This window comes from Syngnathus scovelli, chromosome 1, assembly GCF_024217435.2.
Source record: "Syngnathus scovelli strain Florida chromosome 1, RoL_Ssco_1.2, whole genome shotgun sequence".
Classification (NCBI taxonomy): Eukaryota; Metazoa; Chordata; class Actinopteri; order Syngnathiformes; family Syngnathidae; genus Syngnathus; species Syngnathus scovelli.
In genome coordinates this window covers 25,915,585-25,929,314 of record NC_090847.1, presented here as the reverse complement: position 1 = coordinate 25,929,314, position 13,730 = coordinate 25,915,585, and the positions used below count along the sequence as shown (strand labels likewise).

The 13,730-nt window shown below is 42.8% G+C and overlaps 1 protein-coding gene across 31 annotated transcripts in view; it reads right to left on the bottom strand.

Moving 5' to 3' along the window:
* Positions 1 to 2,130: 2,130 nt before the first annotated feature.
* LOC125977523 (receptor-type tyrosine-protein phosphatase delta) overlaps positions 2,131 to 13,730 on the bottom strand; it is a 196,162-nt gene continuing 184,562 nt past the window's right edge. For 16 of the 31 annotated variants that reach the window (XM_068651466.1, XM_068651467.1, XM_049734192.1 and 13 more), the window contains 12 exons: positions 13,075 to 13,172; positions 12,676 to 12,799; positions 10,250 to 10,425; positions 10,048 to 10,167; positions 9,831 to 9,985; positions 6,951 to 7,236; positions 6,420 to 6,598; positions 6,226 to 6,352; positions 6,033 to 6,158; positions 5,551 to 5,705; positions 5,293 to 5,428; positions 2,131 to 5,045 (listed from right to left, as the gene is read on the bottom strand). In XM_068651466.1, coding sequence (XP_068507567.1) covers positions 4,977 to 5,045; positions 5,293 to 5,428; positions 5,551 to 5,705; positions 6,033 to 6,158; positions 6,226 to 6,352; positions 6,420 to 6,598; positions 6,951 to 7,236; positions 9,831 to 9,985; positions 10,048 to 10,167; positions 10,250 to 10,425; positions 12,676 to 12,799; positions 13,075 to 13,172 — 1,751 coding nt within the window. In that variant the 3' untranslated portion in view covers positions 2,131 to 4,976. Of the gene's footprint in view, positions 5,046 to 5,292; positions 5,429 to 5,550; positions 5,706 to 6,032; positions 6,159 to 6,225; positions 6,353 to 6,419; positions 6,599 to 6,950; positions 7,237 to 9,830; positions 9,986 to 10,047; positions 10,168 to 10,249; positions 10,426 to 12,675; positions 12,800 to 13,074; positions 13,173 to 13,649; positions 13,692 to 13,730 lie in introns of all 31 variants that reach the window. The other 15 variants (XM_068651443.1, XM_068651452.1, XM_068651447.1 and 12 more) reach the window with 1 other exon arrangement.

Genomic DNA, 13,730 nt, shown 5'->3' with positions numbered 1-13,730 from the left:
GTGAAAAGTTTTTGGTCATTTTCATGTTCTGCAGGAGCTAAAACTTTTCACGCAGGTGCACTTAACGAGGGAATCACACGGACACCCCATTAGGTACACCACCATTTTCAAGTGTACCTAATAACAGGCCACTTTATTAGGGAAATATCGTGGTCAAAGGTCACAGGTGTCAAGCTCTAGTCCTCGGGGCCGCATTCCAACATGTTTTCCAAGAGTCCCTCGTTAAATGCACCTGCGTGAAAAGTTTTTGGTCATTTTACGTTCTGCAGGAGCTAAAACTTTTCACGCAGGTGCACTTAACGAGGTAATCACACGGACACTCCATTAGGTACACCGCCATTTTCAAGTGTACCTAATAACAGGCCACTTTATTAGGGAAATATTATGGCCAAAGTTCACAGGTGTCAAGATTTAGTCCTCGGGGCTGCATTCCAACATGATTTCCAAGAGTCCCTCGTTAAGTGCACCTGCGTGAAAAGTTTTAGCTACTGCAGAACGTGAAAATGACCAAAAACCTTTCACGCAGGTGCACTTAACGAGGGAATCACACGGACACTCCATTAGGTACACCGCCATTTTCAAGTGTACCTAATAACAGACCACTTTATTAGGGAAATATCATGGTCAAAGGTCACAGGTGTCAAGCTTTAGTCCTCAGGGCTAGGGAATCACACGGACTCTCTATCCTATGGAATCCTTGCTTACGTTACATGGAATATATATGGTTTTATGGAGCAGCTCACAAGCAAATAGTTATATTAGTTATATGGGGAAGCACACGAGCAAATGTGTTGCAAATTTTTCTGTGATAAAATATTTTAGGTCTCACTAGGGTTTGAACCCAGGTCGCTAGGGTGAGAGTCCAGAGGACTAACCACTACACTATGGTACCCTTGCCTACATTGCATGGCATATATATGGTTTTATGGATCAGCTTACAAGCAACTGTGGCAATTTTTTTCTATGATAAAACATTTTAGGTCTCACTAGGATTTGAACCCAGGTCGCTGGGGTGACCGCCCAGAGCACTAACCACTACACTATGGTACCCTCGCTTACATTGAATGGCATATATATGGTTTTATGGAGCAGCTCAAAAGCAACTGCGGCAAATTTTTCTATGATAAAACATTTTAGGTCTCACTAGGAGTTGAACCCAGGTCACTTGGGTGACAGCCCAGAGCACTAACCACTACACTATGGTACCCTCGCTAACATTGCATGGCATACATATGGTTTTATGGAGCAGCTCACAAGCAACTGTGGCAAATGTTTCTATGATAAAACATTTAAGGTCTCACTAGGATTTGAACCCAGGTCGCTGGGGTGAGAGTTCAGAGCACTAACCACTACACTATGGTACCCTTGCTTACATTGCATGGCATCTATATGGTTTTATGGAGCAGCTCACAATTCTTTGAACGAATCTTATGAGTGAACTGATTCTAAAGATTTTGTTCACTTAAAAGAACTGGAATGCACATCACTACAGTCCAAACCTTGCATGGGTCATTGAAAGAACTGAAGGAGACATGAGGTAAATAAAAAGGAATGAGCAGTTGGGCTGGAAAATGACACGAGTGTTCATGTTTGGACTGGCTGTTCCCGCTGGAAAAATGACTTATTGGAGTGTCTTTATTAGAACTCGAGATGCGATGGGGGAGGCGTGGGGTGGGGTAGCGGGTGGTCTGCTGCTTTGCTTTGAAGCATTACAGGGACATTTTGGCCAATTTCTTCAAAAACACAAATTGTGCTACAAATTTTGTTGGATTACTGCCAAACCTCGAATGCTGGACCAATGACAACAATGTTGACGTGAATTCATCTGTCATGCGGAAACTAACTTTAACTTAATTGGCCTGGAAAATAATTTTTTTTTTCTTTGCCAGTGATGTGTCGTGACAGGCAGAAAAGGAGATCCAATTCGCCACGTCGCCATTCATTTGACAGAAAAAATACATGAGAAATTTGGAATTAATTAGTTTCTGTGAGAATTTTGATTGGTCTGTGCGTTAACATTTTTTTAAAGCACGTGTCTCGGCTAAATTAAGAAACACGTTAATGTTGCAAAACGTTTGAAGATGGCGGCCATGTTTGATGCCCGACGTTGGGAATAGAATGAAACGCAAATGCATAACACAGACATTTTTTAATAGAATTCATTTATAACAAATGTGAATTTTTGATTTCTTATACAGACTTCTTTCCCCACCAATGTGACCTAAGTAAGAAAATAAAAAGCACTCCTTTCATTCAGAAAAAAGAAACAATTTACGCTTACAATTAATCAGAGGTAATTGTATGAACAAGCCGTTTTTTTTGTTTTTTTTTTCTTTACAATTCATTTCTTCATCTTCAGTCTATGCATCCAGATGAGAGATAGATAGAGCGCGCAGAGGAACACAACGTTTATTTCTGTTAATGACACTCCAAGCTGAACATGTGATCTTGGGGCGAGGCGGCAGAATTTTCCAGAGACATTGCTGGAGTAACCGCAGCAACAGAATGGACGTTCTTTTCTTTTTTTTTTGTTTGTTTGTTTTCCACAACTTTTTTTTTTTAAATAGTTGATACCTTTTTGTGTTATTTACATACACACAAAGTGAACGTTGAAGGAGATTTTTTTTTTTTTCCTTTCCATAATGGGTTCAAGTAATATATTATTGGGTTTAGAATCAATAGGGCAGTGCATAGTACAAAGACAGAGAAAGTGCAAATCTTCCTTAGTAGGCCGACCGGGCCCATCCTGCGACGTGTGACCATGCGTCTTAGATAAACAAAAACGAAAAAAAAAAAAATTCACCCACTAACAGTACTTTTATGTCTGGAAATGAACAACATAACATGTTTATAAGGGAAAGAAAGACCTGGAATGCACATCCATTAAGCCATCACAAAAAGCGAATGAATGGTCTTTAAAGATGCCAATCAATGTGAATTCTTTGCTGTGATTGAAAAAATAATAATGCATTGTTGAACTTTTTTTTAATTTTCATTTTCCACCTGGTGTGGGTAAATTCTACAATTTGAACAAGTTTGTTTCTTGCCCAAAAATAAAATAAAACTCTGCTTCCCCATTGCACTATTAACAATACATGTCGAAATTTGAACAAAATAATGATTTGACTCGCTCAAATACCAATGCTACTATGAATTTTTTTTTCCCAAGGTCGTTCAGGAGCTATTTAGTAGCCATTTTACCTCCCTCATTTACACCACTTAAGATCTATAAATAACTTCTAGCTTCTCAGTTGAAATGCGTACAAAACGTTAAGATCAGACTTGAGTGGCATTTTTCTTCACCCCCGAAAACATTATGAACAATGAATTTTTTTATCTTCTCTCTTTTAGCTTTGACTATTTTGGCTTGCTACCCAATACAGAACACACGTGGACATGCCTGAGAGACCTCCATCTTGGAGTCTCACTCATTTGACTGAATAACAGTACCAAACATGTCCTCATCTTGCTCACTTTGAATATTTTACATTTTGAAAATCTGAATTTCTATTCCCCCCCCCGCCCGACAAGGTCCGTCGCGCCCACCCAGCCACGGTAAGGCCACTGAAAATGACAAAATGATCTTAAAAATGTTTGCATATATAATCTCATGTGACATAGTGAATACTACTGTAAATAAACGCAAATATATATTTATATATAGATACTCAAAAGATACACTGAGATGGTATAAAAACAGGCATAAATATAAGGCACTCTAAATGCAAAATGGGAATACGAGAGAAAGGGTTTAAATAACATACAAGACGTTTCTTTGTAATTTGCCCAATTGTGTGGAGCGGCGAGTGACAGACAGCTGATGAAAAATTCCACGTGTTGCCTGCAGGGGGCGGGACGTCATGACTTCATAACACGTCTATTATTGCACAAGAAAAGATGCACTGAATCAGAATTGTGTCCTACCGATGTGCATTCCAGTGAAACATCACTTTCCCACGCCGTTCGCAAAGCGTTCCCCAACCAGAACATTTTCTTTTAGACTTTATATTTAGAATATATATTTATTTAATTTCATATCTCATTATATATTTATATATATATATATAACTTATCTGATTAATTCCTCTGATCATCCTGACATGGAAGAACTAAGATAATTGATAGCAGCAACTTCATACTTTGCTCATCCCTGTTGATTCCACAAAGCCCCAGTTTATCGGATGGGAGGTGATGGGGAAACAATCGAGGCCAAAAGGTAAGGCTGCCGCTGAGCCTTTTCTTTCTTTTTTTTTTTTTTTTAGTCAATCCATGTGCTACAAACCAGAAAATGTAAATCCTGCACAAACAGCTTGAGAAAAAGGAAAATGTGAATGTCAATGTTTCTTTCAGTGTGTAAAAAAAAAAATGAAATGTACATTTTCAAAAGAAAAAAAAACATCAGCTGTATAATAAAGTACTAAAAAACTAAATTAATTATTTGATTTATTTCATAGATTTTATTTTTTGTATATCCCCTTGCAAACTTTAGATGATGAACATTGAGACCGGAGGGGAGGGGGGGAGCACTTCAACGTCAGGGTCCGTTCAAGCGATGTCTGGGATGTCCCGATGGATGTGATTGTGATTTATTTTTCTTTACAATGTGCGTCAAGTTTCTCACGCTCCTCGTAACTCATTCACCCAGCTCGAGTCACATTCTGTGCTGGGTTTGTTTACTCCCAAATAAATCCTTGAAGCAAAAAAAAAAAAAAAAAAAATCCAACGAGATGCTTCAATGGTCTAGATTCCATCACTTGATGACAAGGCCGGTTCAAACTTGGATTGGGAAAATACTGTACTTGGTCCTCCAGGGAATCTTTTTTGTGTGTGTGTTCATGTCGCACATCCAACACTTAATGAGTTGTTTGCAAGGAGTTTGTACGTTCTCAAGCAGTCATGTATGGCTCAGAAGAGAGGCGCAACTGGGTTTTTTCTTTTCTTTCCTTTAACGCTTTTCCCTCCGATGCTGAGTCCTTTTACGTTGCATAGTGATCAAAGCTTCCCAGATACTCTAATCCGGCCCTGTAGCAGAACTGGTATTGATCCTGGAATAACACAAACAAGTGCAAAAGTCAATATTTTGTGTCTCTGAAGACGATACAAATTTCAATTTTGTGTGGTCATTTTAAGGCAGTGGTGTTTAAAAAAAATTATTTGATATCAGCATATAGTAAATTAGCAATTCATATTTTCTTATTAGACACGCTAAAATCAATCATGGTTTCTTATCAGTTCGTCTCCACATAAGTGTTTGAACGCATGCGGTGGGTCAAGGTTCAATGGCCCAAGTACCTCTGTCTGCACCATGGCTGGTCTCTGCGTCCGCAACATCTTCACGGTCTGAAAGATGTCTACGACGCCCTCATATCTCATTCGCTCCAAGGCAATGCTAAGGGTGATGAAGACTCCGGTCCGACCGACGCCAGCGCTGTGCAACGGGAGAGAGATGGGTCGGTAAGCTAAGAAACAAGTGGCACAGCTCGGAAGTCGTTGAACTCCCCTGAGAAGCGTCAGGGTCAAAGTTTTACCGAGTGTGTTACTTTCACTTACCTACAGTGGACTGAGATAGGCCCATCTTGGCCAAACTGTTCTTTCGTTTTATGTACTTGGCCAATGAAATCAATGAAGCCCTCCCCGGATTTTGGCACTCCTTGCTCGGGCCAGTCTGTGAACTGGAACTGTCGCACCGTTCGCGACTGCCCGTCCTGAAAAAGCCGAAAGCGGGGCATGAAGGGGAACCCTGATGTCTCATTAATGGTGCCTTTCAGTGTCAAATGTCAAAAATGGCAATTGATGTTAAGCTGACTTTGCCCGTGTCTGACTTAGCAATATTGTTTCCCTTTGGTAAGGATAGCAATGCCATTGAGGGAACCAGTCGAACATGGAGCACAAAGAAACGAGCCTCTGCCATTATCTGCGTAAGCCTTTGATGGAATTAGAAAGTCTGGCTGCATTGAGCTGCTCCCGCATTTACGCTTAAAAGACTCTTAGTTTGGGATAAACACACGCTTGACACGATGACGTCTGCTTACCCTGGCATCCGTCACTTTGAACTCCCGGAGGATGTACTGCGGCATGTTGTACTCGGCCATGGGGTCCACCACAAAGTACTGGTATCTGGCTGACCTCTCTGCGGGCCAGTACTGGTGGCATTTCTCCTGGGAGAGACAAGCACCATGATATACAACTATCCCACGGTGTCAGATTTCTCGTAAAATCTCGTACCCTGCCCATTTCTCTGAGCTTGGTTAGCATCACGACGATAGTAGAGTTGTGCTCCCAGAGCATTCTCCAGAAGTCCTCTGTGGTTTCCGCCAATGGTCCCTGTGTGGCAATGTAGGCCTTTTGTTGTCTGAGAAGAAACCAGGGTGGGGTTAGCATCTCTTCAGTTAGCCGCGCTAGTCAAATGTTGCGCTTACCTGTAGCCGTCAATGAAACTTGCGTTGATGTAGTCGGATCCCTCCACGCCCCGAATGGGCTGTAGAGACACGCGTGTGGACTCGTATGGCATGATGTTTACAAGGCGGTTCTTGAACTTGTTGCAGGGGAGATTGGCACTGATGAATCGTGATGTGTGGGCTTTCGTGTTGGCTAAACGCTGCACAGGAACAAAAAGAGCAGATGGTCGAATGCTGCGATCCAACAGAAAATATTGCTCAAGACTTTTGGTTTGGCAGATATAGTCTGGGAAAACGCTCGCACCAACGTGGGCAATCTATGGTAAACCAAAGAAGGGGAAAATTCCCGAGCTGTGTTACAACATGGTCTCCTGGGGTTTAAAGTGTCTGGAGTTGTGTGAAATTTCCCGTACAAATATTTGGAATGCAGTAGGAGTCACTGACGGAACAGTCTGCACAAACATACCGCAAAAAAATAATACTCAGACTCGAAGGTAACTTTTCGTATGTTCAAAGAATTAGCTTGCGTCGTTATTTTTCCAAACAACCAACCTTGAACTCAAGTTCCATGCCGGTGACGTTCTCTCCGGCCTCTATCTGCGTCAGTTTCTGGATGTAAGCGTAGAGGTTCCGGGCGGGCACTTCGGTGGTGCCGCAGTTAACGGCCTCCTGCAGCGCGTCGTGGATGAAGACGTACTGGTCTTCCGTCTGCACCATGTAGTTGCGTTGGGCGCGCATCAGCGTCACATGCCCGTAGATGTCCACCGTCTTCTCGTGCTTGATTCGCTCCAGCATGGCGTCGATCACGATGAAGCAACCCGTGCGACCCACGCCGGCGCTGTCGAGGGGACAAGGAAGACAAAGTTATCTTCATGTCGTCTTTGCCAGAAGGTGGGAGAGAACTTCCTCGCCAAAGGACTGGATCATTTAGCTCGGGGTGTAATTAAACTTGAAGCGCCACAGAGCGGAGACCGAGATTTGGCAGCAACTCTGATCCAGTGGGACAGTTTCTGGCTTTGCTGCCGTTCTGTTTACACCACCTGTGCTTTACGACCTATCAGGACCACTGCGGTTCTCAGGACTTTCATTTCAAAGAAGTTGCTACTAAAATCCTGTTTGTCAACTTTGGAGACCTGGCACTCCAAAGTAAATAGGTCATTGGATCCATTATGCCTGTGAGGTGGAAGCCTTGATCTTATGTCTCCGTCTCATGATGGCACATTTGTTTTTCATTTGCTCAGGAGAGAAAAGAGAAGCAAGGAGAGCGCCAACCCGGGTGGGAGCATAAAGTCCGACGCCCGAGGCCAAGTCTGCCTAATGTGCCATGCAGCAAATGGAATAAAGACACGTACGGGAGTCATTGGCTTTAACAAATGATCTGATGATCACTTTGAAAAAAGGGCTGACTGAGGCTTAACTTTTTTACATGACTACATTTTTTTTTTTTTCCCTGGTGACAATTCGTCACCCCTTTAGGGTACGAAAAAATCAGGCGGCAATGAAACGCGCAAATATTCCAAGGCGCAAATCGGCCGACTTTTTGTGATTGAAAACACGTTGGGACTCGGTAGAGTGATGACCAGAGATCCAAAGCGTGACAGAGTGTCAGAGATGCGGCAAGAAGATGAGACATGTGGGCGGGAGGTGAGACGGGGGACACGCTGTCAGTTAGCTTCAAGACGGAAGCGTGGCATATTTTTAGCCAACGTGCTGTTAAACATAAGAGCGGGGAACAATATTCTTTTTATTGACAAGTGCAGATAAGGCGTCCGTGTATTTGGCAGCTGGCGGGGGAGCTGGCAGACTGACTGCACTAATGACCTGACATTGGCTTCTCAGCCAGTCAGGCCAGCCTGCTTTGGACGTTGACACACATTAAGTGTCAGACTAATGTGCTTTCCAGAAGTTGAGGGAATAGGGGGGAGGGGAGGGGGGGATTGTAAAATACAGCTGCACTGAGCTGCAAGAAGATAAAGGATGCAGAGCAGCCAAAGCAATTACATATGTATTGTTACCAAATCTCTGGCTGTCAGCTAACGTGCCAAGCGGACCGACATGCACGCACGAGCATACCGGGTTGAGCTGATTTAGTGCGGTTACGGAAAAAACTTGAACGCAATCCGTTCCGAGGGTCTGTTTGTCCGTCGTCGTCCCCCTCTAAAAAGAAATATTAGTGTCTCATAAAATGTAACCTTACTGCAAGGATACATTTCAACCAGTTGGGGGCGGGGTCTTTGAATTCCTTCTCTTTGGTCTGGCTCTCAACACACCATTTTTGCGTTTTAGGCCGAGGTATGAAATTCCGTCGGAACAACCGGAAAAATGCAGTTTTTCGCAACTGGGCTTTTTTTAATTATGAAGAGTTCATTTTAAAAACAATAATGCGGTAACAGTTCATTTTTTCTGTCAATTACTGCCGAATAAATGTTACATACCGGTGCTAATTAACTACGGAATGTTACTTTAAGATCCGCGCTAAGCTGCCTTTTTTTTTTTTTTTGTCAGGCTGACACTAGTTTTTATCTCTGGCTCGTACTTTCTCTTCTGATGGCGTTGCGGCGCCCTGCCGGGAGTCCGGACACCGATAGAGTCGGCTCGTTCGTTTCGAATGCGAGAACCCGAGGGGATGAGGCCGGCACTCGTGGGCCCGATGATGTGCAACATGTTTGCAGCGTAGCGGCAAATCTGCGCTCGCTTTGTGGCAGTGCGTGGGGGGAGATGTTAGCTCGAGGGAATGACACCAGAACTCGTTGTACCGTAATGTTAAAAGGTTTGCTGAGAAACTTAGTGAGTTGACTTGTGTGGGATGGAGGATTTTCTTTAAGACCAAATTAGCTTATACATGCGAGTCATGCCCCCATAAACTGGTCCTCCATCTAATTACTATTCACAAATTTACTTATTCAACTCCCTCTTGTGGCTGAAAGAATCATTGCCTTACTACAGTTGCATTCAATTTAATCTGCATTGAATTTTTTTTTCTTTCATCATTAAAATCTTGAACACATTTTATGTAACTGTTTCAATTGCATCATTATTTTATATGCCGTTATCATACACTTTATATTTACAATAAGAAAAAAAATTAAAAATTATTTAAGACGTTAAAAAAAAATGGCTGCTACTGGCTAGTGGTGAGTGGCAGCGCAAGCTAATAAGGACAAGGGCTATAGAAAAATGAGTTAGTGTGTGTGTGTGTGTGTGTGTGTCTGTGTGTGCTTTACACACAATGAGACTTCTGGTTTCACCCACCTACCATTAAAGTGAATTTGAGAGCTTTTATTTGCTAATGAGTTCATCCATTAAAATGATTAAAACCCCTCGTACGCTGTCATACGTATTCATAGATTCATTCCAGCAAACTAAGAGGTGGAAAAAAAAATCAATTTCATGCTTGAGGTTATTTTTATCATTTGAACAAGAATTTGCTACCTGCAGTGCACCACCATGGGCCCGGCGTCCGGAGGGTTGCACGCCTTTACCCGTCTCAAGAAGGCCAGGAACGGCGTCGGGTGTTCAGGCACCCCGTGGTCCGGCCAGGCCGTGAACTGGAACTGCCGGACCTCCCGCTTCTCGCTGGAGCCGTTCTACAAAAAGCCAGCAGGTCCATGAGAGCCCAATCCCAAATAATGGCAGACCTCTTACTTACTTTAAAAAGTGCAAATGTCCTGACGCAGTATGTGGCCAATTCCACCGTGTCCAACAAAGTCACTTGAATGAGGCCATATGTCTCCGTGGCTCTGCTGGGCCAGTACTGGTCACATTTGACCTGCCATTAAAGCCCTCACATTAGAAATTACTCTATGGAAGTAGAACCAGATCACCCCGTATGGATTTTGATTTTGTCTTACCCTGGATCGTTCCTCCAACTTGGTCATCATGACAACAATGGCGCTCCTTTGTTCCCAGACCATTCGCCAGAATTCCCCGAATGTTTCGGGCAGAGCGCCTTGCGTGGCGATGTATGCGTTCTGTTTTCGGTAGCCGTCCACGTAGTTGGCGTTGATGTAGTCGCTTCCCGGGATGCCTTGATGATCAATGAAAATAGTTCAATGTGGAAATTTCAATGATATTTAAAAAATAATACTATATACTGTTTATAATACACAATGAAAAATATAAATAAAAAAATAAAATATATATTTTTAAAAAAATCCACATTTTCTTCATTATTATTATGCGAAATAATCTTATTTATTTATTTATAATAAAATAGAGTAAAAAAATTGCAAAATGAAAGAAAAAAGGATACAATTCATCAGGATTTATCATACCATTTTCAGTGTGATTTTAACAATTATCCATCAAATATCTAAAATTAATAATATAATGTACATTTTTCCACCAAATAAAAACATTGAAGTCATTGCCCATCTAAAGTAAGATTGACAAATAGCACCTCCAGTAGAAATGACGCTATTTGGATGTGCACCTAATGTGGCTATACATTTTTTTTTTTTTTTTTTTTATTCTCCCAACTGTAGAAGTGGCAAAATTGCTGTGCAGGAAAACAAGCCTCCCTCTCTTCCTCCCTCCTCTTGCTTATTTTAAATGAAAGGCACAGTTTTTTTTCCTTCCTAATCCAGCGCAAAGAGACAGAGCTGACAGCCAGTCAATGCTTCAGGACTGGCAGTTTCGGGGCTCGGCGCACACATGCTCCACCAAGATAAGTCTCATCTGCATGGACGCCACGTCTCAGAGAACCCCCCCCCCCAACCGCCTCCCCAACCCACCCCTCGCTCCCCAGCTCCTCCTTCATTCTCCATTCCGGGCTTTCTTTCCTCCCAGGTAACTTATCATGGATAGACAAAAAGTATAACGTGAAAACCACATGTCTGCGTGATGTTGACGCCCCCCCCCCCCCCCCCCCCCCCCCCTTCTCTCTCTCCCCCCCCCTTGCTCTCACTGTGTTTGCTGTCCACGCAAATTCAGTGACGGACAAAAGATAAGACACAATTAAGCCCGCTGTAATTTCCAATTGAAAAGACAAAAAGACATGATTTTTTTTTCTTTTTTGCTTAATAGCACTGAATAGATGTTTATTTATGCGAGCGGACGCATTTATGCCGTCTGCCAGTCAGGATTTGCATTCATTATGTCATTCGTTCTGTCTGCTTATGAGCTGGAGGAGAAAAACAACGTAACTGATTGAAACGCCATTACACAGTATTAAAGCAGAAGTCAACCCGAAGGAATTTGTTTTTGGAATACACTGTAAGCAACAGTAAAAATATATATATATATATATATAAGAGAGTAAAACAAGAATTTATCAACCTCAGGGGGGCGCCATGTTGGGCATTTTTATCACATTGATGGAAAAAGACGTCAATGTCTTTCACGTTCTTTCTGGTACATGTGGACCAAACCAATGGTGCGTTCAAAAATACGCTCAGAGCAAGCATCGGTTCACCCCAGACGATCGGAAAATCAGTGAGTTGTTCAAATTTGCCATTCGGAAATTCAGAGTGGAACAAAAACGGTGTGCTGCTAAGGTGGGCAAATATACATCATATTCTTGCAGCTCAAGAATGGCGCCTCCCTTAGGCGAGTAAAGGTATTTATGGAGAATAAATACTTTGTAGACTAAGAAAAAAACACTGTTAAGTAAATATGCCAATTTCAGATTGTTTTGACTTTCCTTTAACGACGAAGGATTGCTTTGAAGCAACTCTGACCCGAGTTTCTAGTTTATCTAAACACCGTAATAAAAATTTATTGAATTTGTCTGCGTTGAGAAAAATGGCTGTCACGCATGTGCGAGGGACATTTCTCTTGTTACGCATTAGCCTATAATGATTTTTGCGATTAGCATTCTGTTCAAGACATTTTTCCATGTTCTACATTTGTTATGGAAACGTCCTCGTTGAGCATGTGATGCATGTTGCAACTGCTTTACGCTTGAGTTGCACACGGCATCTACATATGCATATTTCGCCTCCTTAGTTCTCGTTCAATGCGCCTGCAGAGACTTAATGTGAAACCCGGGCGCGGATCAAAAATAATCACGGCGCGGCGCCACGGAGAAATACAACTTACTGGCATCTCTCAGGTTTTTGCAGGTGATTGTTCAATCGGACTGGAGTGGCGCGCTCAGAGAGGTGTGTGTGTGGGGGGGGAAATTGCCTATTTCAAAAAGCCATCTATTTCCCCGCGAGCACCCACAGCATGAAAGCAAATGACATGTTGGTGTGAGGACGGAGAAGGCGGGGTGGGAGGGGGGAGTACAGTGTGGTCACGGTGTGATGAAGCAAGACGGAGGAAAGGTGTATTATACCGTCAATGGCGCAGAGCAAGACTCGCGAGTGGTCGTAGGCGATCACGTTGGCGTAGCGGTTCTTTGGTTTGTTGACCTCTAAGTTGGAGTGCTCCCAAGTGAACTGCTGCCCGGGGTCGATGGACTGTGGCGGGAGAACAACAGTGGCCGTCAGTGAGACAGTATAATAATAAAAAATAAATAAATACAATTTTTAACGACATCTTCAATTTCTTTGTACCTCTAAAAATGACATTATTATTCTTATTCTGTTTTTTTTCAGCATCAAATAATCTGTATAGTATTCGCTTTTATAGATAATGTTGAAATTAAAGCGTTTGGGATTTGGACTATATTTACAGTTTAAACTATGACGCAATAACGCTGGACGTGTTTTCATTGGTTCTTATCAGCGCTCACCTCATACTCTTGTGAAAACTTGAGGTTGTCGTTGGCTTTCAAGTGCTCCAGATGCTCCGCCAGGTCCATGACGGGGATTGGGGGGTGGCTCGCCATACCTGTCAGTCGGAGAGAATCGCAGGTCAGTCGTCTGCCATGCTTCCGTTTTGGGATATCAACAACAAAACAATCCCCCACCACCAAAAAAAAAAATCAGAACCCAAGCGCAAGCAAACTGATTAGATAAGCATGAGCAGTGTGGAGGTGGAAGATTTGATCGAGTTAGGTTAGCTTGTGTGCCATGCTTGAATGGAGACGACATGGAGGCCAATGTGTCTCCCTACGGAGAGACAAGGGTTGTTATTCCCATAGAAAACTAGCTTGGGAAGTTAGCATGAGAAGGAAAAGATGTTAAGAGAGAGAGAGAGTTCTACTTCGGAGTGATGATTGATGTTCCCCGCCTGTCATTTTCTCGCCTCCTGCCATGACACGGCGTTAACACCAAAGCGGATTAGATGGGGATAGGAGACTAGGCGGGAAAGAAGGGGGAAGTGGGGATATAATTCATGGCAAATGCGTAATTGAGGCCAACTAACTTGACAAATGGAGGCTACTTGAGTGACCGGACGAGCGCGTACCTGTGGAGGAAATGGTCGTTAAATATCGCCATCATGGCG